General features: G+C 42.5%; 1 protein-coding gene across 1 annotated transcript in view; it reads left to right on the top strand.

Annotated features, from left to right (window-relative positions):
- Window positions 1-878: 878 nt before the first annotated feature.
- The window catches only part of DISP2 (dispatched RND transporter family member 2), a 33,707-nt gene continuing 12,708 nt past the window's right edge, over window positions 879-21,877 (top strand). Inside the window, exons 1-5 of the mRNA XM_044435759.1 lie at window positions 879-1,027; window positions 11,579-12,043; window positions 16,721-16,750; window positions 20,529-20,652; window positions 21,673-21,785. Coding sequence (XP_044291694.1) covers window positions 879-1,027; window positions 11,579-12,043; window positions 16,721-16,750; window positions 20,529-20,652; window positions 21,673-21,785 — 881 coding nt within the window. The remainder of the gene's footprint in view (window positions 1,028-11,578; window positions 12,044-16,720; window positions 16,751-20,528; window positions 20,653-21,672; window positions 21,786-21,877) is intronic.

The raw sequence follows: 21,877 nt of genomic DNA, 5'->3' as shown, positions 1-21,877 counted from the left end.
CCGCCGCTGGGCGCCGCCGTCAGCGGCTCGCCGTTCCTGAAAAAGTTGGCATTGCAGAGCGAGGGGCGCGCGAGAGAGCGGCAGCGGGGTCCGAAACGACCTCGCTCTTCGCAGGCATGGTCCCAGTTGATCCTGGCGACGCCTCCTGCTCTCCCTCTCGTGTGTGCTTGCTCCTTTCTCGGAATGCTACGAGGAGGGGGCGTGCTGTGCACGACAGGTGCCACCAAACTCCTGGGTTACACCGATGCCACTTCAGGAAGCGATCCCAGACAGAGGGAAAGAGGCTTCTCCTGTAGGAGCGAGACTAATGTCTGAGCATGTTCTGCTAGCGAGATCAAACGAGCCCATCTACACGTCTGTCGCCACGCGCCTCGCGTGCCTTTTTTACCCTCGGGATGGAAGCGACGTGTGTTGCTTCGAGGGAAGCCTTCGGAGACGATTTTCCGTCACGGCCAGAAAATCAATCCAAAAGAAGCAGGAGCCGGTCTTGCCGGGGCGCCGCAAACAAAAGGCGCAAGAGCTGAAGGCGATCGCTCCCGGATTACTCGGCGAAGCTGAAGCTGGGCGGGGCAGCTGGACGGACATGCTATATTTGGAACAAGGCTTTTTGGGGGGCTGTATAATAGCGGCTAACCCGACCAGTCAGCGGGGGGCAGATCTATGGCGAGTGGTAAATGCAGCCATCTAGAGTAACTACAGCTCTGAGGAGATGATTGTCCCCTGCAGGGTGCAATGGAACGGAAGCAACCCAGATATTATCAGAGGGGGGCAACCTAATGTAGTCATTAGGCAAGAAAGCAACACGGTGTTTGGACGCGAGTTCAGGAAGCGCTGTTCGAGGAGAGCATCCTGCTGGGGTGTGTTCACTGCTGCCGGCGATGGCGATACATGCATTCGCAAGCAATGTGCGGGGCTTAAAAATGAGGTCTGCCAGCCTGGATCAGCACAGTCCCCGAGTGAATGATGGAGTGGCAAGTGAGAGTGCCATTCTGTGCACCAGAAGGCAGCAGCGGCAGATGGCTGTAAAGTCTGTGCAGCAGTGTATCCACTCCAGGGCTCAGACTGAACTTTGAAGGAGCTGTCCTGGGGACGGCAACTAATTTTGGCTAGCTCCTTAAAAATACAGCCTGAAAACTGGAGTGGAAGCTGGTGTCTCCAATGATCAGACGTTCCACTGAGTCTAATGGTGCTTACTCCACTGGGTAAGGATTGCAGCCTAAATCTATTTCATTGCCCTTAACAGTGGCCTAAAAATAATTGGTTATGAAATAATTAAGCTCCCCACACAGACACACAATAATTTGGTTTGACAGTAAGTAAAGACCTGGGATATGCACAAGGCATGCCAAACTCTGCAGTTCAGTCTGTTCTCTCTCAGTCAGAGCTGATAAGAAGAAAACATAAAGATGTCCTTTCCAATTTTTGCAAGCAAATCTGGCCTTCCAAGTGACATTATGGTGTGCCTTTCTTTCTAACCATATGGACCACAGGCAACTGAAGCTGTGCTGTTTAGAATTCAGGAAAGCATTTGCACTGAACTCAGCACTGAGTTATCTCAATATTCAGGAAGGATGGGTTGATTAATGAGTAGCAATGACCAAATGGAACCTCTGTGTGCAGAGCCAATATATCTCTGAATAGCCAGTACCGGAAATGAGCAGCAGGGAAAGGCTGTTGCCTTCATGTCCTGTTGGCAAGCTTCCCAGGTGGCCATTGTTGGAAAAAATGCTTGAATAGTTGACTTTTGGACTGATCCAGAAGGGGTCTTCTTCAATAGCAACGCCATTTAAACCCAGATCTCCCACAATACTAAAGGGTCTTGCACTTGCTTTTTAAAAAGCTGTTCTCAGATCTGATGAAAAATAAATCATGAAAGATGAACTTTCCTTTAATAATGAGCAGCATAAAGTGGCTTTATTTAATTTATCTATTTGGTTTGATCAAGCTACAGTTTTTCTCCCAGTGCAGAGAAACATCTTTTCTTCAATACCTTCACAAAAGAATCTGCACTAAGGTTTCACAACATACACACTTTTACACTTATATTTAAAAGTAGTGCACTGACTGATTAAAAGCCAGAATAATTGAAGGAGGAGGAGGAGGAGATGCTGACGTAATAAATCATTAATTACTTGACACCCCCAGTGAAGATGTGGTCTGGTATCTGTTCACAAAACCAATTAATAGAGTAGTCTAGTGGCATTTGTACGTACAATGTATTTTCAACAGTGAGTGGTATAAATGGTGTCTTTTGTTTTTAATCTGGTATTTGCACTGTAGCTCATGGAAATCAGGAAGAGTATCCTGGTGGTGTTCCATAACTCTTCCAGAATAAATATTTTCCTTCCCTCTGTAGCAGCCTTCCTGAGTTGGTACCCTGAAAATGTTTTGGACTACAGCTTCCATCAACCCTAGCCAGCATGGTTTATGGGTAGAGATTATGGGAGTTATAGCATAAAATATACTATATTTAAAATATACTATAACTACCAAGTTGAGGAAGGCTGCTGAAGCATCAAAAATTCTACAGCCAATATGGCATGTTGAGTTGGTAGATTATGTATGTCAAAGTCAAAACTGAATCAGCTGAAAACTCCATCAAACTCATTATGTTATCTCTCACAGTGGCCAAGCAGATGGCCCAGAGAAGGTTGCAAGGGCAGCATATTGGTGGTCTTTTCCTTTCATTTTAGCAATAATTAAAACAGAAAATATACAAGCAACAATATTACACAGAGACCTATTGACAAAATAAGACTAAAAATAAAGATCACAGAGGGCATCTTCTACCATTGTAATGCTGACACTAAGAAGACCCTATCACCAGTTGCCTCCCACTTCGTATCAGATGGCCAGGTATCTGAAGCACGACCCCCAGCAACCTAACTATTAGGTACAGGGAGTCCTTTAGATACTCAAGTCCCAAGCCATATAGGTTTTATTGGCCCAAATCTGCAAATCTGGAAACAAATTAGAAGACCAGTTTACATGTTCCCTACTTTGTAATTTGGTTGCTGTTTTCTGAACCAATTGCTGTTTCTAAGTGTCTTCAAGAACAGCCCCATCCATAATAGATTAGAGTAACTGATTCTAATCATTACCACGACGTGAATAACTGTTGCATGGCCATCCCTCTCCAGGAAGAACTGGAGCTGGTACAGCATCCTAAGTTGAAGAAAGACATTTTGTAGCTCAGAAGTCACATGAGTGCCCAAAATGAGTCCAAGCAACCCCACTCAATGCATTTGATTCTTAAATGGGAGGGCAACTAGCCCCAACAGGTTGGATGCCAGCACCTAAATTTTTTGTGCTGTTCCTATTTCCCATGGTTCCATCTGTGCACTAAATCACTGGACTAAGAATACAAGAATGCTCTTAGAATTATGATTGATCTATCACCAAGCTTCAAAAAAAATTCAGAATAAATTTCAAACTAGTCATTTCAGAACTCTTTCCTGCTTTTCAAATTTGCTTATCGCCTTAACACCAAGGATTTTGCTTTTCCCTAAGTATCATTGACAGCTTAAAAACAGTCCTGCACATGTTTAGACAGGAAAAAAAATGTACCCTAAGTCACTTGTTACTAAAGAACTTGGTAGTCCACCTTCATAGACTTCCCTCTTGCTTCTGTGTATACATCTTTCCAGTCTGCTGTGAAATGCAAAAGCTTGCTTAACTGCCAGCTCTGTATCTGTAGGCCCAATAAAAGAGTTTGAGTCGAATTCCTGATTAGAGTAGACCCATCTATTGAAGCCAATAAAAATTATGTGAGTAATTTATTTCCATGGGTCTGCTGAAAGTGTGAGTAGATCTTGATCCAATCCAGCTAGTCACTTATTTAAAAAATTCCTCTGGAATGTGTCATGCACGCCTAGAACCCTAAATCTCTACATGCCCAAGGCTATTCTACCAGCCCAAGGTGATGCCATTTCTGACTCGGCCTCCAGTATATTCCTATCACTTTTTCTTGTGCATTCACAGCTATGGCCTTGTTGGGGAATGCTAGACAATCTGTACGTTGGCTCTATAATAACTACCTTTCCTTGGTGATTTAGTTGGGTCATGCCTGCAGCTATTTCTGTACCTCATCAACACTGGAAGGACTTTCTAAAATGAAGAAAGCCCTTCACAAAGAGAAATTTTCAAGAGGTATGCTTGACAAGAGATGTTATCAAGACTAAATAATAAAAATAAAAATGAATCAGCTTTAACGTGATAAAAAATATGTCAACAGGATTCGAGCATCATACCACAACTGTGTTTTACCTTTTGTTATGACCTGATCCACACATAAAGCCAGCTCATGGTTTATGTGACCAAAGGCTTGTTTGTCTGGCCTATGACTAAACAAACTCCGTTTCCTTCCTGTATCCATCCAAAATGCTTTTGCTGCAGTATAGTGCTGGATGTAGAGCAGTTGGGTGGTTGTTGTTCGAAAGCCCTCTTGCCCCCCACCTGTGTAGCCTGGTGATACAACCCACGAACAACCTGCAGTTCTGGGTTTCATATAAACAATCCCGAGAAGATCTACAGTAGAGCTCCTTCCATCTGTGACAGAGCACAGTTGCAGTCTTTATGCCAAATGAGATCATAATTTGACCACGTGCTAATGAATACAACACATGTACAGTGTGTTGAAAATGTGCTCTTGTGTCACATGCAAATGCAATTGCTGGAAAAATAGGAGGTATTGGAAAGATGATACGTGCAGGGAAATAGCCCTTTAAAAATAAAGCCCTTGCTTTTACATCCTTTGGCTAGGCACAAGTGTGAAGGACTTGTGTGTTTTTTTTTAAAGGGGGAAAAAGGACAGCTCCTTTTGCTCCTCACAAAAAGCATGAAGAAGGAGAAAAGGGATGAGGAGAGACAAGAAGGAGGCTGTATTGCTCCTTCCTGCTGGCCTCACAAATCCTAGGGGCCAAAGCCAGCCGAAAAGCAAGCAAGGGCAGCCCCTCCCCCATTCTGACTTTCCCACAAGCAAGATCCATTCAAGTGAATAGGATTTATTTCTGAGTCGACATGCCTTTCCACCAGTTCTTCCTTGAGGCAGGAAGACAATTGGAAAAGCTTAAAGACATTGCTAGCTTTTTTTTTTTTTTTTTTTTTGACGAACAAGACAGCAAAAGATGGAGCAACCTTGCATTTACTCCCCAGCTCATTGGGCAAGTCAGAGAGGGAAAATGCTGGAGGTTGGAAGGCAACTTAAGGCTGATTGGCTTGTTGAAGGAGCCTGACGGGGACTTCTTGCTCTCCCATCTCATCGGAGGAGAGCACTCCTCTCCCGCCCTGCAGAACAGCGCTGCACTTTTAGCTTCCACTGAAATATATCCCATGAAAAATGCAACATGTAAAAAAGACACAATAGAACTGATCTGAACGTATCTTGGATGTAATAGCAGAAAAAGCATAAGGAGGATGGTTTGGGGTTAATGTCATGTGACATGTCTGTGAGTTTGACATTAGAATGCCAGTAAAAAATGCCAAATTGTGTGTCTGTTCTCCCCTTCCTTCCAAGCAGACCAGGAAATAGATTTTCTAACTAAAAGTTTTTTATTATGTTAAGGCAGACCCATTAGGCTAACTTTGTAGTACAAAAACAAGAATATTGCAGGAAGTAATAATAAAAGAACAAGCCAAGTTAGAATACCAACCATTAAGAAAATACAGATTAATGATCAGAAGTCGACTCTAAACTGAGTATCTCTCCTATGTTTCAAACTGAAAACATAGAACCAAACCTTCAGGGTGGATCCTCCTGTTAAAAGACCAGTTGTTTGGAGCATCTGACTCTTCTTAACTGGTCTGCCCTCTTAAGCTGATACTGGATCCTCAAATTAATGATATTGCTCCATCTTTCTCCACATCATTTTGTTCACTGAACTGTCCCCTAAGATTTGAAACTGCATGATTCTCAGCAAAAGCCCGGTTTATCTCTGGGTTCATTGGCCTTGGAATTCCAATGGTGGCTTCTGGTCCATTCTCCTCATCTGAGTCAGAATCTATATCCACAGCTTCTGAAGGCCCAGGCCAACTGTAGATTCCCCCAGGTTGTTCATGGCTAACAAAACATGCAGCTGGGTTCACACAACACAGCAACATAGAATTCAACAGGATATGGGTTAAATTAAACACAGGTTGTGATTGTATGAACCAGGTCTATGCGTTTAGCTGTTTCAGTACATTGGAAGAACTGTGTGTGCAAATATGTAATGAGAATGAATGATCCAGTTAGCATGGATCTTGAGGCATGGCATGAAATGTGTCCCAACAGAGCTGCTAACAATTAACAACACTTTTATGTAATATGTATAAAACTCCATGCTCCAGATATTCTCAACTATTTGAATTGTTACATGATGTTTCAATGCTCTGTCTCTCCTACAACTAGTGAAAAATGAATGTGGAATGCAATGTTGTGTGATACCTCATTGTGTGTTGGGACTTTCTCCTCCTTGCATCCTTTGTTTAGCCTGCTGCAGTTTCCGAAAATCTGGTCCAGAGGGATCTTCAAGCCTCCAGGGCAGATACTGAGGGTGATCTGCTAACTAAAGGATTTCCATCAGCAGAAGGACCTAACTGGATCCCACCCCATAGGCCTGCAGCTTTAGTAGCCTACTTACATAACAAGGAAGAGTGAAAAAATGGTTCTCTCAGTTGCTTGGAGTCAAGTGATCTGCAAAATTCTGTTTAAAAGTACAGTGTCTCGCTGGGGGTATCTCTGGTATCTGCAGAAGATCTTCCCCCTGGGATTCACTGCATGATATCATTTTAACTTGGAGGAAATCACCCCTTTTCACTTCATGTTTTAAGCTGCTTGTTTTAGGCATTGTACTCTTTTGACTTGGGAAGTCAGTCATTTTGTCCTATGCCCTTACTTAAATGCCATGATAAAATCCTATTCAAAAAGCTTTTATTATGGGCTGGGGGTTGAGGGAGCTATTAAACCTAGACAAAAACTTGGCAAACAGTGCAAAGTTTCAGATAATAGATATTTTTTACTATAGTTCAAAAGTGAAGGAAATTGATAATATCAATATTTGTTGAAGAATCTCACTGCAGGACAACTAGTTTTGGATGGGGGAGGGTTGCTAAACGAACACAGACAAGTTGTGCAGCTTTTATTATTTCTTATTATTTTTTATTTAATCCCCCCATTTTTTGACAAAAAATAATTACAATACATCACAACAATAATAATACAACATAACAAAAACACAATAATAAAAAAGTAAATAATAAAGTGCCCCCACCACCCTGGAGACAAATGCTACCACCATTCACATACTGTAACAATTAATAATATATAATATACTTCAATTATTTCCATATCCCCTTCAGAAGTTCATATAATCTTGACTGGGTTTACAGCCTTTACCTTCTATCAGTACTGCTTTTACAAAATCTTCCCAAATTTCATTATAATTATTTGCTTTCATTAACCCTCTTTTAATGTTTATTTCTGTCGTCAGTTTATCATCAACTACCATGTTCCCTTCTTCATCATACCATTCATGCCTTTGCAAAACCCAATTCTGTTTCCAATATTTAACTATCACTAGCCTAACTGCCATTATCATACTTACAATCAAGTCTTTCTTAGTTTCATTTATATCTTGTTTTTCTATCAACAGTAATAACACCATTCTTGGTGACATTTCTAAGTCTATACCTAAAATTTCTCCAATTTCCTTAAATACCATAATCCAAATCTTTTGTATATTTTCACAATCCCACCACATATGTTTATAAGTTCCAATCTCTTTACCACATCTCCAACATATATTAGAATATTTGTCATCAATTTGATTTAACTTAACTGGCGTTAAATACCATCTCCATGCTCTTTAACCTTGTATCCATGCTCTTTAACTCTAACTGACATATTCTTATATACTCTTCTTTTCCAAATATTCTTCCAGGTCTTGTCTTTTATTTCACCTACATCCATTTCCCAAATTGATTTAAAACTTTTTGTCTGATCCCCTAACTCCATTCATATCCTATAGATTTTGGCAATTCTTCCTTTACTTGTACATTCTTCCTTGCAGTTTTTATTATTATGATGTAAAATGGCAAGAGAATTCTTTCATATTCCTTTGGCTGTTGAAATTACGTGTGTGTGTGTGTGTGTGTGTGTGTGTGTGTGTGTTTTAGATGGGAGCAGACAGCTTTATAAGCGATAGCATGTTTCTCTGGAATGGACATTCCCTAACTGTGGGCATTTCTGTGTTGAGCCCGTTCCTCTTTCCCATCAGTCTCCTAGGCCAGACTGCCTCATCCTGTGCACTCCAGATATTTTGGACTTCAGCTCCCATCCAGTTGTTGCCAAGCCAGCACTGCCAGTGCTCAGAAATGCTTGAGTTTGACTCCAAAACATCTGGAAGAGGAGAGTGACCTAGGAGACTGAAGGAAATGAGGAGGACAATCAAAACCCACCATGTGGAATTCCCATCCCTGAGGTTGCTGACCTGTTGCCATCATACTATCATCATATTTTATTCTGCCCAGAGCTACTTCAGTATTTTGCACATTGGAAGAATGGGGTGTATTCATGATCACACGGGTGCCAACCTGCCATCACTCTCCATAGCTGGCATCTACTTTGAGATCAATGTTGCAGGAAGAACAAAATGGAGGCTAGAGCTTAACATTCTTTAGTTGTGTGCATTTGTACATCTGTTTCCTTGGCCTCCTGCCCCATTTCCACTGATCAGATTATGACTCCTGGCTTCTGGTCAAAACAGGCCTCTTCTCCGAACTGGCTTCTGAGAGTGATTGGCGAGGCAGGCAAATAAGAAGAGGCAATCAAGGAGCTGCGATGCCAAATTAGAGCATTAGACGCCCACCATTTCTTCTTGGTTGTCTGCTTAGCTGAATCTTTCCTTCATTTCATTCTTTTCTCAATGCAGCCAGCAGGGTTAGGCAAGAGCATCGGACCACAACTTTGAAGCTGCAGATGGCTACTTTTCTGTGAATGCGAGAACGTTTCTTCTCACATTATTGACTCAACGTTGCTGCTCCAGTGCCATAACTGAGAACCTCACTGCCCACCCAAATCTCTCACTTTGTTGCTTGTTTTCACTGGATCTTCATTAGTGAATCAACAGATGAACATAAATATGACTGAATCCTGATATACTGAAGATAACAGTTTATCTTGATGGAATGATATTGGCATACGATCCATCCCTGAGAAAATCATCTTAACAGGCTGCGTAAAGAAGGGGAGGCACAGACTGCAGCAAACAAATCTCATCGGCTTCCCTGTTAATCACTGACAGCAACAGCAAAAACGTTTCATGAACTAGGGAGGACCAGTTCATGTTTATTGTTTTAACACAGAGAGGCTGTTTGCATAGTAGTTGCATAATAGTTGCAAACTGTGGCTTCAGAACTATTGGTTAACTAGAGGTTGAGTTACTCATAGAGTTCAGGCTGGCATGTCATGATTGGGTCAATCAGAGGTTGCTTACTCCTAGTAGCGGTGGCATATTTGTGCCATGCAACCTGGCAAGATGATTTGCTGTTGCTTCATGCCAACTGAGTCTCAGTTAGCAACATTTCCATTAAATGGGAAGGTAGACCACAGATACCACCCAGGCAACTAAAGTAAAATCTGCCTCAGATTTGAAACAACCATAAGCTTTGAACGTTTGAATCTTAAGGGGAAATGCAACCGTGATGAGAAAAAGCTGAAAACAACTCCCAGTTGACAAACCACCTAGCAATAATATTTGCTTCTTATCTGTAATAGCCCTCATCCATCCATGACTGATATCAGGTGTCTGTTCTGAAGTTCTCTATCTCATTGGAATTAGATTACATGGGTGCAGGGGAAGCATTCTGATGGCACTCCAAATTCCTGAATTATCTACACCAGTATTTACAAGTTCAAACATATGGGAGACAGAGCCTTGCAGATCTCCATAGCATAAATGTGATGGCATCAAGAAGTCCCCCAGTATGTTTTTCTAGAAATGATCTGCCATATGGGAAGGGAACTACAAAAACTCTAATCCCCATTTCTGTCAGACCTTTCAGAAGGATACTATGGCCAATGGTATCAAAAGCTGCAGAGTGGTCCAGAATTAACAGAGAGACAAAGTCTTTGTCCTTTTCCCCTCATAGGTCACCCATCAGGCTGACCTGAGCCACTCCAGCCCAAAGCAGAGACAGGAGCCAGATTGTAATGAGACTAGACAATTGCACTCAGCTGAGAATGGAACTGACCTGCAAGCGTTTTGTCCTAAAAACTGGAGGTTTGCAATTGGCCAAAAGCTGGAACAATAATCAGAACTCTGGTACATGTTATGGCATTATGCATAACTATTGTATAGTTGCCATTGGATTTGAAGGTCAGCATGAGATAAAGTCAAAGGGCTTGTGCTAGTGAGAAATGAGACACTAGCAAACTCCCTATCATTACACTGAAGCATTTATGTATAATATGAATCAGGATGCTGGCATTAGAATGACAAAAAAAATCCACTAACCTTGCAGTGCTCTCCTCCTTGGGTGGACAAGGCAAAGGAAAGTATAAAGATGATTTTGGTTTGGGTTTGGGTCTTTTTAGATATGTGAAAGTTAAATACATTGAAAGTCCCTTATTTCTCAGAGTTCAGAAATCTAGCTTGCTGCATCCTTGCAAGTTCATGGACTATGAAATTTGACGATATCAATTTGACATGAAGATTTGAAATCATAGCTTACTGGCTGTTTGGAGCGTCTGTTAAGAGATAGACCATGCTGTGATGAAGGGTAGCATAAAGAACATGGAAACTATGATATTTTCGTGAAAAAAGTTTAAGCAGAAGGAGATGGGGCAGAACCCCAGACAACAGGGGCTGCTATGGGGATGGTGGGAAGGCAGAAGAGTAGTGGCAAGTGGCTGGAAGAGAGTGACATCCCTGTGTGTGTGACATGGCCTGCCTTGAAAGATGCGGTACCATTACCAAGGCTGAAGCAAGATTCAGCGCTCTGCCTGGCTGGTGACTGTATGTACAATCGGCAGGAGGGATCAAGCATCTTGTGTTCATCAGGCAGCAAAATAGGGTATGTTGGACCAACTTGGCAGGAATACAAGAATCCTGAGAGAAGGGTTTAAAAGATGGGGTAGCAAAGGACACAACCTTATACTTTGGTCATACCAACTGAGAATGTTCGGATTTGGGAGAGTCCTGCAAGGCCAGCAAACTGCCAGAGACAAAGAGTCTGTAATACTCCTCCAGGGAAATTTGATGGGTTCCCGTTTTCCCTGTCTTTAGGTGGGCTGCAAAAATATCTCTGTTTGGACAGGCTGTTTTTAAAACCTTTATGGTGGTTTAGTTTTGCTGTTGTTGTTTTGACCATGCAATCCTATACACCTCTTGGCACTTCCACTGTGTTAATGGGACACAGAATAAAGTCTCCTATGTATAAGATTTCAACCATAGCATTTTATTGTTTGTTTTTCGATCATGGTTTATTTCTTTCTGTTTGTTATTTTATGGTAGCTTATATAACGTATGCCTTTTTATGTACATGAAATGTAGAAAAGCAGGACAGAAACAAAATTAAACAAGGGCATTTCTGTTTGCAGGGAAAAGGTCAACTCAGAGCCTTGTGAGATGTGTCTTAATGTGCCAGAAATCAGGAAGACTGAGCCTAGCCCCAGTGGAGTTTCCTGGGAACGGAGATGCCCTGTCCACCACTGCCCCATTGAGGCTTCTCCCAGCTTAGGGAGGTACCATCAGCCCTCCTCCAGCCATAGGCATGCGCCGATCTCTACCCGGTCCAATGGCCAGGTGCCATCTGGCTCCCAGGACTCCTTCCAGCCTCACCTCTATTATCACAGCAACCAGCAAGACACGCAAAGCAGCTATGCCTTGCCCCCTCTGCCAGGACACGGGGAGAGAGCTAATTTGTGTTCCCATCACTCCAGTGGGGACTCATTATCAACTCCTCGCCACGAGACTGCTGAAAGTCGATGGAAACAGTGGTCACATGACCAGCAGCAGCAGCCGCAGCCACTACGGCCCGTGCAACATCACATCGTCACGGTCAGGTAAGAACAAATCTCTGCAGCAGCAGAGGCGGTGCTTGGTCTCCGCCAAGGGTCAAAGAGGGGGCATCTCGGGGTCTTCTGGGTGGGCTGATGGGCCCCTGCAGCAGCAGCAGGAAATCCCCCATGGCTGGGAGGATGCATGGTGCCCCATAACTTTCCCAGCAGCGCAGGCCCCCTGCCACAGCCACAAGTGGAGGAATGGGGGTGCATAAAGGTTGGGGGGGCCACCTGCAGCCCATCAGCTCCATGTCACTCATCCCTGCACATGGTGGCCATGTGTCCTACTTTACAAATGGTACTCCTCTATAATATGATTATTGGAATATACTTTTAACCCATCCTTGAAGTTGCACTGCCATCACTAAAAAACTTACAATTTCATGAAAACATGAACATACATTTACAATCAAACATGCATGCAAGTGTACAGAGAGAGAGAGAGGGAGGGGGAGGGGGAGGGAGTGCAATGGCAGCAGCTAATGATTTTTTAAAACAACAAATGTAGCCAGAAAATACATGGGTCTTTCTGTGTCTGAAGGGAGCTCCTTTTTAAAGGACTGTCAGTTCCAAGTCTCAAGGACTTCTCTACCTAAGGCAATTATTGTGAACTTAAGATTCTTCACTCACGGTACTTTATATGACATTGTCATTTTGCAGAGCCTCTCCCATATTAGCAAGTAGTTCTGCAGCTTTTTTTCGACTGATACTATCTGGAAATCATGCTCTGAGAAACTGTTGTGTTTTGTAATTCTGCTATGCCAAAGTGCCACCTTGTGTTTGTGTAAGGGCTCATAGAAAAAGGCAAAGAAAGAAAACCTTGAGAAAAAGCACATGTAAAGATGGCTACCTTAATCCTGCAAAAGTGACAGGTTAAAAGTCTCATGCAGAGATGCTAAAAAACACCATTAGAAAGGAAAACCAGAGTCCTTGAAGTTGCCCATCAGCAGTTAGCATCTCATAGAGAGCAGAGAAGGGCACCGTTTCTGGGCCTCAGGCTTCCCTGCTGGAGGGAGATGTGTTGCACCACAGACTAAATTACAATCAATGTTCTTAAATTTGCACACATATGGACAGTGCTTTTTTTGTAAGAAAAAAGGTGCCGGAACTTATGAAATATTTACCTTTCGAATGTAGTCAATCACTGTACACACACCCACACACGTCAGTTGTGTAACAAAACGTAACGGTCACCACCCTCAGTAAGCACTCAGTGCGCAACCACACAACCAATCACTAGCTGAGCAGTGCCATCACAACCAGCGCGGATGAAGCACGCATGCATCGGATTCGACACACAAGCAGCCCGCATGCACCGTTTTAATTATTTTGCCACCAACCTGCTACGCTCAACAGGGCGATTCAAATCCACGTGGACCTAACATCAAATTTTCAAAAGTTACTTTTAAAACTTGGAAAATCTGTTGAAAAAAGGTGCCGGAACTCCGTTCCAGTGCGTTCTATGACAAAAAAAGCACTGCATATGGATACACTCACACATACACATCTTCTACAAACCTGTGTCCTCTTTTGTTCTGTTCTTTGGTGACACATTTCTCCTTTGGTGGTACCTCAAGGGCACTCTGTATGCCCTTCTCAGAGGACCTCTTCATGTATTACATTTTTTAACATATATCCTGCAAAACATGCCAGGTTCAGCCCTTCAGCATTTCCAACTACAAGCAGAGATTCTGCCCCAGGGCAAGTAGACAGTTCTGGGCTAGATGGGCCATTTGACAAGGTATAAGGCAACCTCCTTAGTTCTAAGGACACGTTAAATGTCTATGAATACTTAAAAGGGTGAATGCAGCGAACATGCTTCATGTTCCATGGAGAAGGATGACTGGTTATGGCTTCCTATCGGGTGGACATCCAGTGGCAAACTTACATGCTTAGCTATGTGCAGCAAGGATGTGGGACGTCTTTCAGCCCCAGCACCAAACTCCATTTTGAAGAAGTTCTTGCAAGGCACGTATCAGTGCCAGGTGAGGCCGAAAGGAAAACGGGCAGGTGCCAAGTGCACCAGGGTATTTTAGCTGAATGCTCTTACTGCCCATGACTGAGCCTTAGAAGAAACATGCCAAGTTTTTGGAATGGAAGGAAAGGAAAAACTGCACAAAAGGTGGGAAACCACCAAACCACAGGGGCTGGAACTGGGGGCAGTGGACATGGCCATCTGGGGAACCCTAAAAGGCCAGATTGGGTCCTTGATCTAAGGTCTGGCATCCCTGATATAAGGTAGATTTAGGGATGGACTTGACTCAGCCTAATTTATTGTAATACTTTCCCTCCTTCATTCATTTCTCACAGACACGTCAATAAGGACAACAGTACCTTTTTTTTATTCTAAAGCTATTTTACTAGCTGAAACTTAATAAATTCATTCTGGCTTCAGACCAGTCTAAGGGATGTTTACTGTATTATTTCTAAGACATTAATACACCCTTGGGACTCTAAATCTAATACCTACCTCTAAATCTCCATGAAAATCTCATATCTGTATCATAAATCTATGCATCTGTCTCTTGAGAGCTGCTTTTGCAGTTTTGTCCTTCATGTGTTTTTCCTGCAAAAAAATCCCTCTGCATATTGGTTTAATGATTAAATTTTCATGGAGGCAAAAACAAACTCCAAAAGTTCAGCCAGGGCTTTCAGAAGTTGTGTAGAATGTAGACCTCACAGAACTTTTTTCAGTTGTGTGAATAGCAGGATATTGTCTTAGGGAGAAATGGAAACCATGTTGGTGTGTTGGTTATCTGGGTGTGTCGGAGTGATTCTTAAGATAGTCCCCTAATGCAAATTTGCTTGCCAAAATTCTAACTGGTAGTTCATTGGGGTTTTATTTTCAGCATGCTCAGCTTTGGATTGGAAATGAGTGTTGTGTGCACTGTTCTGATGATTGATGTTGTTTTTAGTTTTTCTTTGTTTTAGGGTTATGTTGAATAAAACTTATAAAAAATATGTATACAAGTATTGAATCTGGGAGGCTGATGTTTATCTATTTTGAAAGAACCAGACTTAGTATTATTCCTTTCAAATTCAATAGCAAGAGTCAAGAGGACAGTCTAAGGAGACGATCTAGTCCTTTCAGTACATGCTTTGCTCTCCCTCTTGCGCACTCTGCTTTGCATGCAAAACTCGCTGGCCTTTGGTTGCTGCCCCCATCTAGCTGTCTGCTCTGCAAGGGACCCCATTTCTGCAAGGGTTTTGAAACACACTGCCACCTGGTGGGCATTGAGTTGTTATGCCCTACACCAGCCTTCCTCAACTGCTTTAATTCCCAAATGTGTTGGACTACAACCCCCATCATCCCCAGCCAGTGTGGATGTTGGGTGTTCTGATCCAGCATACGTGGAGGGCACCAACCTGGTTTTGTTTTGTTTTTTAAAACAATGCTTTTGAAAAGAATGCTCATATTTGACTCTCAAAATGAAAATCTGATCATGTGAAATCCATTCACATGCTGAAATGCTGTGTTCAGAATCAGCACTGAACTTCATTCTCACTGCAGCTTTAAAGGTCATATTATATCTTCCATGGCAGTCAACTGGCTTGCTGGTTCCTTGACCTTCTCCTTCATGCTTGCTTCTCACTACAGTGAGAGGTCTCACTTGGCAGCATAAGTGTACAAGAACCTTATGACTGCAGGCATTACGTTTAACAGAGAGAGAGAAATATGTTTTTCCTTTAGAAAACCACTAAGTTGGGGGATAGATCTGGATCTCTAGGAGCTCTCTGGGTGATCTACAGCAGCACTGGCTCCATTAAAAAATGACTTCTTTCTGGCCCTGAATTATACCCCATAGGATGATGTGGTGTTCTGCACTACAGAGCCCTCTGTTTGAAGGGCTGTCTAGGCCAATTTAAAAATAAAGAACCCTAAGAAGAGAGTTAGTACAGGGGCCTTGAAGTTGCCCCTCAGCAGTTAACAGCTGACAACAGTCTGCAGAGACACTCAAGTTAAGGTTATAGTCTTCTCTGCTATGGTGAGATGTATTGTAGTTCTGTTTAAAACATTATACATTTGCATTATACTTATAACTTAACACCCGTGGTGTTTGTGCAGCCATGTGTTCTTTTTAGTCTTCCTTCTTCACATTGTGGAGAATGTGAAGACTAAAGAATGGCTTCACATTGTGGAGAATGGCTAATCTGTGTTAAAATGGAGACAGCTTGGGGCAACCAGGATAGATAGTTGTTGTTGAAAAGGAACTCAATTTAGTATTGGTACTCAAAGCATGCCCCTGGGCTCAAAATTAGTTAATTCTAAGAGTGCCTTCTTGTGCACATCTACTTAGAAATAAACCCAGTGAGTTCAGTGGGGGAAGGGTATATAGAACCGCAGCCTAAGTCTGTGTTTCTTGCTCCGGCTTCTGCTTAGTAGAGTAAAAACCAAAATCATTCCCTCAAGGGGAGATCCTCCCATCTCCACGTTACACGTTTAGCTGCAGTGAGATGAAGTGAATCATTTGCCTTGAACCTCAGAAGGCAAAAAGGGTAGCTAAAGCTGCGACCAGCTGGCTGCCCGCCTTACCGGGCTCTGTGGGCCTCACTGGCTGGAGCTGCATGACAGAGCTTCGCTTTTGTGCTTTGCCTGCCCGGAAGGGTTAATAGTCTCATTAACAGAGAACTTTGCTTGGCATGAAATTAATAAGCCAATGAATGTCTTTCTCCCCACAGACATGACAAAGTGTTCAGGATGCCAAAGAGGTAGGTCAAGCTCAATCACTTCCTGCCCTTCTACCCGATTATCGTTTTTCTTCTTCTCAGGACCTGCTATTAGGAGTGAGACAATGCATTATTCTTGCTGACATCCCAGGCAGGCAAAGAGCTGCAGCTCCATGACTGGTTTCTCAGTTCTTCATTACAAGCTTCCCATCTGTTTGCATCCCCTCCCACCCACTGCTGCGGCTGCCACACTTTGCAAAAGATGCGCCTGCTTTGGGAAGAAGCTCCTCTTGCACACAGCATTTCCCAGACAGTAGCTTTGGCTTGCTCAGCAGCTGCTCTTTGGATCTGAGCTGTGGGGTAGCAGCCAATATGAGCCCTACACAGAGTAAGCCCATTCAAATGAATGAGAATTTCAGATCATTTCATTTCAGTAGGTGTGCTAACAGTAGATACTACCCAGTGGTACACTATGCATATTTACTTAGAAGTAAATGTGTTTACAATTGTAGCTTTATAGGTGTGATCCTATCAAATGTAGAGAAGAAAAGACTTCAACTGGTATGCAGTTTGACTGTACATAATATGCATGTTTAGCAAGCTGTGCTGTTTTGCATGTTAAATTTAGCTTATGCCTTTAAGTACACCAGAACGTGTGATTTAATTGTCCCCATTACACATATTTCTCACAATCAGTAATTTGAAGCCACTGTAGTTCCGCACAGGGTTTTACATGGGGGAAAAACGTGAATCTGCCTCACATGAGAAACTGTATGCTACATGGCACACTTCCTCCCACAAAAACCCCAAATGCATTAAGATTAAACTACAAATACAAATACAAATATCAACTAAAATTAAAAGCAAAATGGAGTCTGCTTATAAGAAATCACAAAAACCAATATAGATACATAGCATCATTGGTAGTCAGTCAACATTATTTCTTTGTTTGGACCATCTAGCCATATTACATGGATTTACATAGTATTTCATTGACAAATGCACATATTTCTTTGATAATATTGTTTGCTTTAGCCCTAGGTATCTGCTATTTTTAAAAAACAAATGATAACCTACAATTTCCTTTAACAATGGTTTCATACCTTTGGTTACTTTTATGCTTGGAACAGGTATACCTCATTTTATGGCACTTTGCTTTATTGTGCTTTACAGATACTGCATTTTTTACAAATTGAAGGTTTGTGCGCTACCCTGCATCAAGCAAGTCTATCAGTGCCATTTTTCCAACAGAATTTGCCTACTTCATGTCCCTGTGTCACATTTTGGTAATTCTGCTGATCAGTCAGCAGCCATCAACTCTGAGGCAAGACCCTCCACTAGCAACTTGCTGAAGGCTCAGATGATGGTTAGCTTTTTTTAGCAATACAATATTTTAAATTAAGAAGTGTACATTGTTTTTTAGACACAATGCTATTGCACACTTAATAGACTCCAGTGTAGTGTAAACATAACTTTTATATGCCCTGGAAAACCAAAACCTTCATGCGATTCCCTTTATTGTGATATTTGCTTTATTGTGGTGGCCTGGAAACAAACCCGCAATATCTCTGAGGTATGCCTGTATATGCTTAAAGAAGAGCTGAGCAGGGCTGTATTAGATAGGATATTTTGGAGGATCGCCGTAAGTTAGAGACAACTTGACAGCACATAACAATGTATGCTTAAAACTTTTAACATCTACATCTCTTTACCGTAATACGCGATGCATCCCATTCTGATCCTGTGGCAGCTCCAACGTCAGTGGGGCTGTGTATCCACTCTTGATTTTATTCTGAGCTTTAAAGGGGCTATCCATGGTGTTGAACCCTATCTGCAGCAGAAATTTGGCACTGTCAATAGCTCCTTTAAAGTTCAGAGTGAAATCTGGAATAGATACATAGCCCCTGCTGACAGCCTCCCATTTCCAGGAGACCATTATCTGTCTTAGAGAAAAAATAACATTCCATTCTGCTGATCATGCTGGGTGAAGCATCCTGACTCACTGTGTGAGACTGATCACATGCCTTGACTTCTGCATGCTTCGGCTTCTTCCTCTGCCAAATGATGACAATGTTTATTTTCCTCAGTAAGAAATCTGCTACCAAGCAGCTTGTCTGTCAGGTGCAGAATAATATAAGCAGCATGTTAAAGGAAAAATTCAGTGAAAGGTGAAGAGGCTGCACTAAGGACCAAGCAACACTTGCAGAGGATAAATGCATGCTATATAGTATAGCCCTTCACATGTAGAAGTGGTCAGTACTTCAGAAAAAGCATAGGATAAAGCCCTCCTGAGATTAGAATAACATTTAATGGGATGCAGTGTTGAATGCTGAAGTGTGGGCACTAATCATAACCCTCCGAATAGCCATGCCCCCAAGCAGAACCTCCAAACTCAGATAGCTCTGTCAATCTGTATCAACAAACAAGTGCTGGCAACTTTGTTTGCCACCTTGAGCAGGTCTTTTGTAAGGTGAATGGACCTTAAGTTCCCATTTCACACCAATCCACCCCCGAATGCTTTGCATTACAGTAGGCAACAACATATGGTTGCTGGGAAAATATTTTTCCATGAGCTATTGTAAACATTGCATCTAAACTCAGCAGGAACAGGGATTCTGAGTGGGGACAGCATACAACACTGGTGTCCCTGCTAATGAAAGAGTAGGGCCGTCGCATCCCCGGGAACCCTTGCTCTGCTACTCCACTGATGGAGCCTGGAACGTTATTTTCGTTCTATGCACATTTCCTTATTTATTGGAAATGGACAAACGAGGTAGAAGGGCCGATTGAATACATTTTGCTGCTCCTTCTGGACTTCCAAAATCTGCTGCCCAAGGCAGCCTCCTCAGTTAACTTTATGGCAGAGTTAGCCATTATCTTTCAACAGAGTTTTTTTTTTTATTAGGACCACCCTGTACTTCAAAGTTTCAGGCAACTGTTTTTCACAGCAGAAATTGGGGGAATTCTCTTTCTCATGCCAAGAATGGTGTGTGCAAAGGTCAAAATAAGGTCAGATCAGACCCAGCAGAAACATAATCAAACTCACTTTTCATGGCAGTGAATGCTGCAGGATATGTATGGGGCACTGCCCTTTCATTTTAGTTCGAGCAGTGGCACTGGGGAAGGGGAGGCTAATTTTCTTCTCCTGTGACATCTTCCCAATAGGAAGCCCCTCCAGAGTTGGTATTAGATTTGCTGGTGAAAAATGATTCTGATGGTCCAGTTCAGAGAAGGGAAGGGATGAGCTCGCACAGACCCACTGTTCCCAGCATCACACACTGCACGTCCAGCTCATTCCTACTTCCAACACAATGGGTACTTCACAGGGAGCCATGGGAATGGGTGGGGGAGCCACATAACGGGTCAAAGGGCACTACTGGTCCCATTACGATCCTGCCCTCCACTTTGTTCAAGCTGAGAGAACAAAGCCTCATCTCCTAGCAGTTTTGTTGTGTCCCTAGTTCTTTAGGTATGTTTTCTTTGACAATCCAGTAGAGCCTTGGCAAAACTAGCATCCTCCAAATCTGTTTGGTTACAACTCCCATCATCCCCTAGCCACTGTGGCACTCGCATGGCTGGAGATGATGGGAGTTGTAGCCTACCACATTGGAAGGCACCACACTTTCATGTGTATAAGCATTAGCCCCCGCTTCAGCAGTCTGGGTTTTTAAAACACTGGCAGCATCAAAAGAAACCCGAACCTTATACCCCACCTTGATTTTGCCTAGTATGTCTGCGAACAAAATCCAGAATGAATTCCGAAGAAAAGGGGAAAGGAATGAAATAGCTGTGGCTTGTTCTTTCTCTTGCTTCTTTCCAGTTTGTCGCAAGTGATTGCGGAATGGCCCGTTTCTGTCTCAGTGCTCTGTTCGCTAACAGTGTTGGTCTGCACGCTGGTGGGCCTGTTAGTGGGAAATCTGCCCGATTTTTCTGAGCCCTTGATGGTAAGTGGGTGTAGATCAGGTGGATTGGGGCAAATGGCATTCTTGATTGTAAAGGGTTTTTATCATCTTCCCATTTGGTAGATAGCTCATGACAGGGTTAATCTTTGCATACTGGTAAAAGCCAACCCTTTCATTGCATTGTATTTTTAAGATCTCAAAAGGGACAATTATGTATATACTGCAGCAGGAAAAAAACCACCTGTTGGTAGTTGTATGAATGTTTTCCTATCCAAACATGTATAGGATTTGCCCTAAATCAATACTGTCATGCTCTGACTTTGGAAAATATTTTAGACCCCTACTGCAGCTTCTCCTCCTTCAGACTAGCCAAAAAAAGCTTGACAAATATTAAGAGAACATCAAAAATAAAAAATAGATTTCCAAAATTATTTAAATTATATTTGGTTAATAAAGACGTAAATTAAGGGAAAAATAAACTATACATATTCAGCATAATGCTCTGGAAATGCACTGAAATGAAAGGAACAAATTGAAATTCCAGAAGCCTCTGAAGAGCCATCAAAAATCCTTGTTAAAATGAGGCATAGATATTTGAGTGCTCAGGATGAATTCTAGGTAGCCACTTTCACTAGCTTGGGATCTTGAACTTAAATTTCAGGGAGAAGCTACTAAATTGGGGGCATTACAAATTTGTCCATCTGCTTCACAAATTATATCATGCAACAGGGCCACATCCCAACATTATTTTGTTCCTGGTCAATCACCCAAGACCCTACTTTTCTGCATGCCAGGTTTCTCCACTATGGTATCTCTATGTGGGGCTACTGGCTAATGGAGCACTGCACAGCCAGAGATGCTTCACTCAAAGCACGTCTTCTCAATGGGAAAGCCACCATGTGAGCAAACCTGCACCAAAAGCAAGGGCATTTGGCTCATGGCCATCCCACCCCGTTCTCTGATCTGTATCCCATGATAAACATATAGGGATGAGAAGGGAGGGTTTGTTCTTCTTTGAAAGCTCAGCTTTAATTCCTCAAAATGTTGTTTTCTTTCTGCTAGGGTTTTGAGCCACGAGACACTGATATTGGCAGAAAGCTCACAGTCTGGAAGACGATGAAAAGCCAGACTGGCTACAAAAAGACTCTTTCTCTTTCACCATATACTGACAACAGGTATTTTTGTTCATTTTGTAAGGGATAGCTGACATATCTCAGACTCCTGCAATAGGATTGTTTCATTGCAAATTTAGCTATTGAAGCTACTT

Source organism: Varanus komodoensis, unplaced genomic scaffold (genome assembly GCF_004798865.1).
Source record: "Varanus komodoensis strain SLA01 unplaced genomic scaffold, ASM479886v1 scaffold3, whole genome shotgun sequence".
NCBI classification, from domain to species: domain Eukaryota; kingdom Metazoa; phylum Chordata; class Lepidosauria; order Squamata; family Varanidae; genus Varanus; species Varanus komodoensis.
The sequence above is the reverse complement of the archived record's forward strand: the minus strand, read 5'-3'. Positions and strand labels throughout refer to the sequence as shown.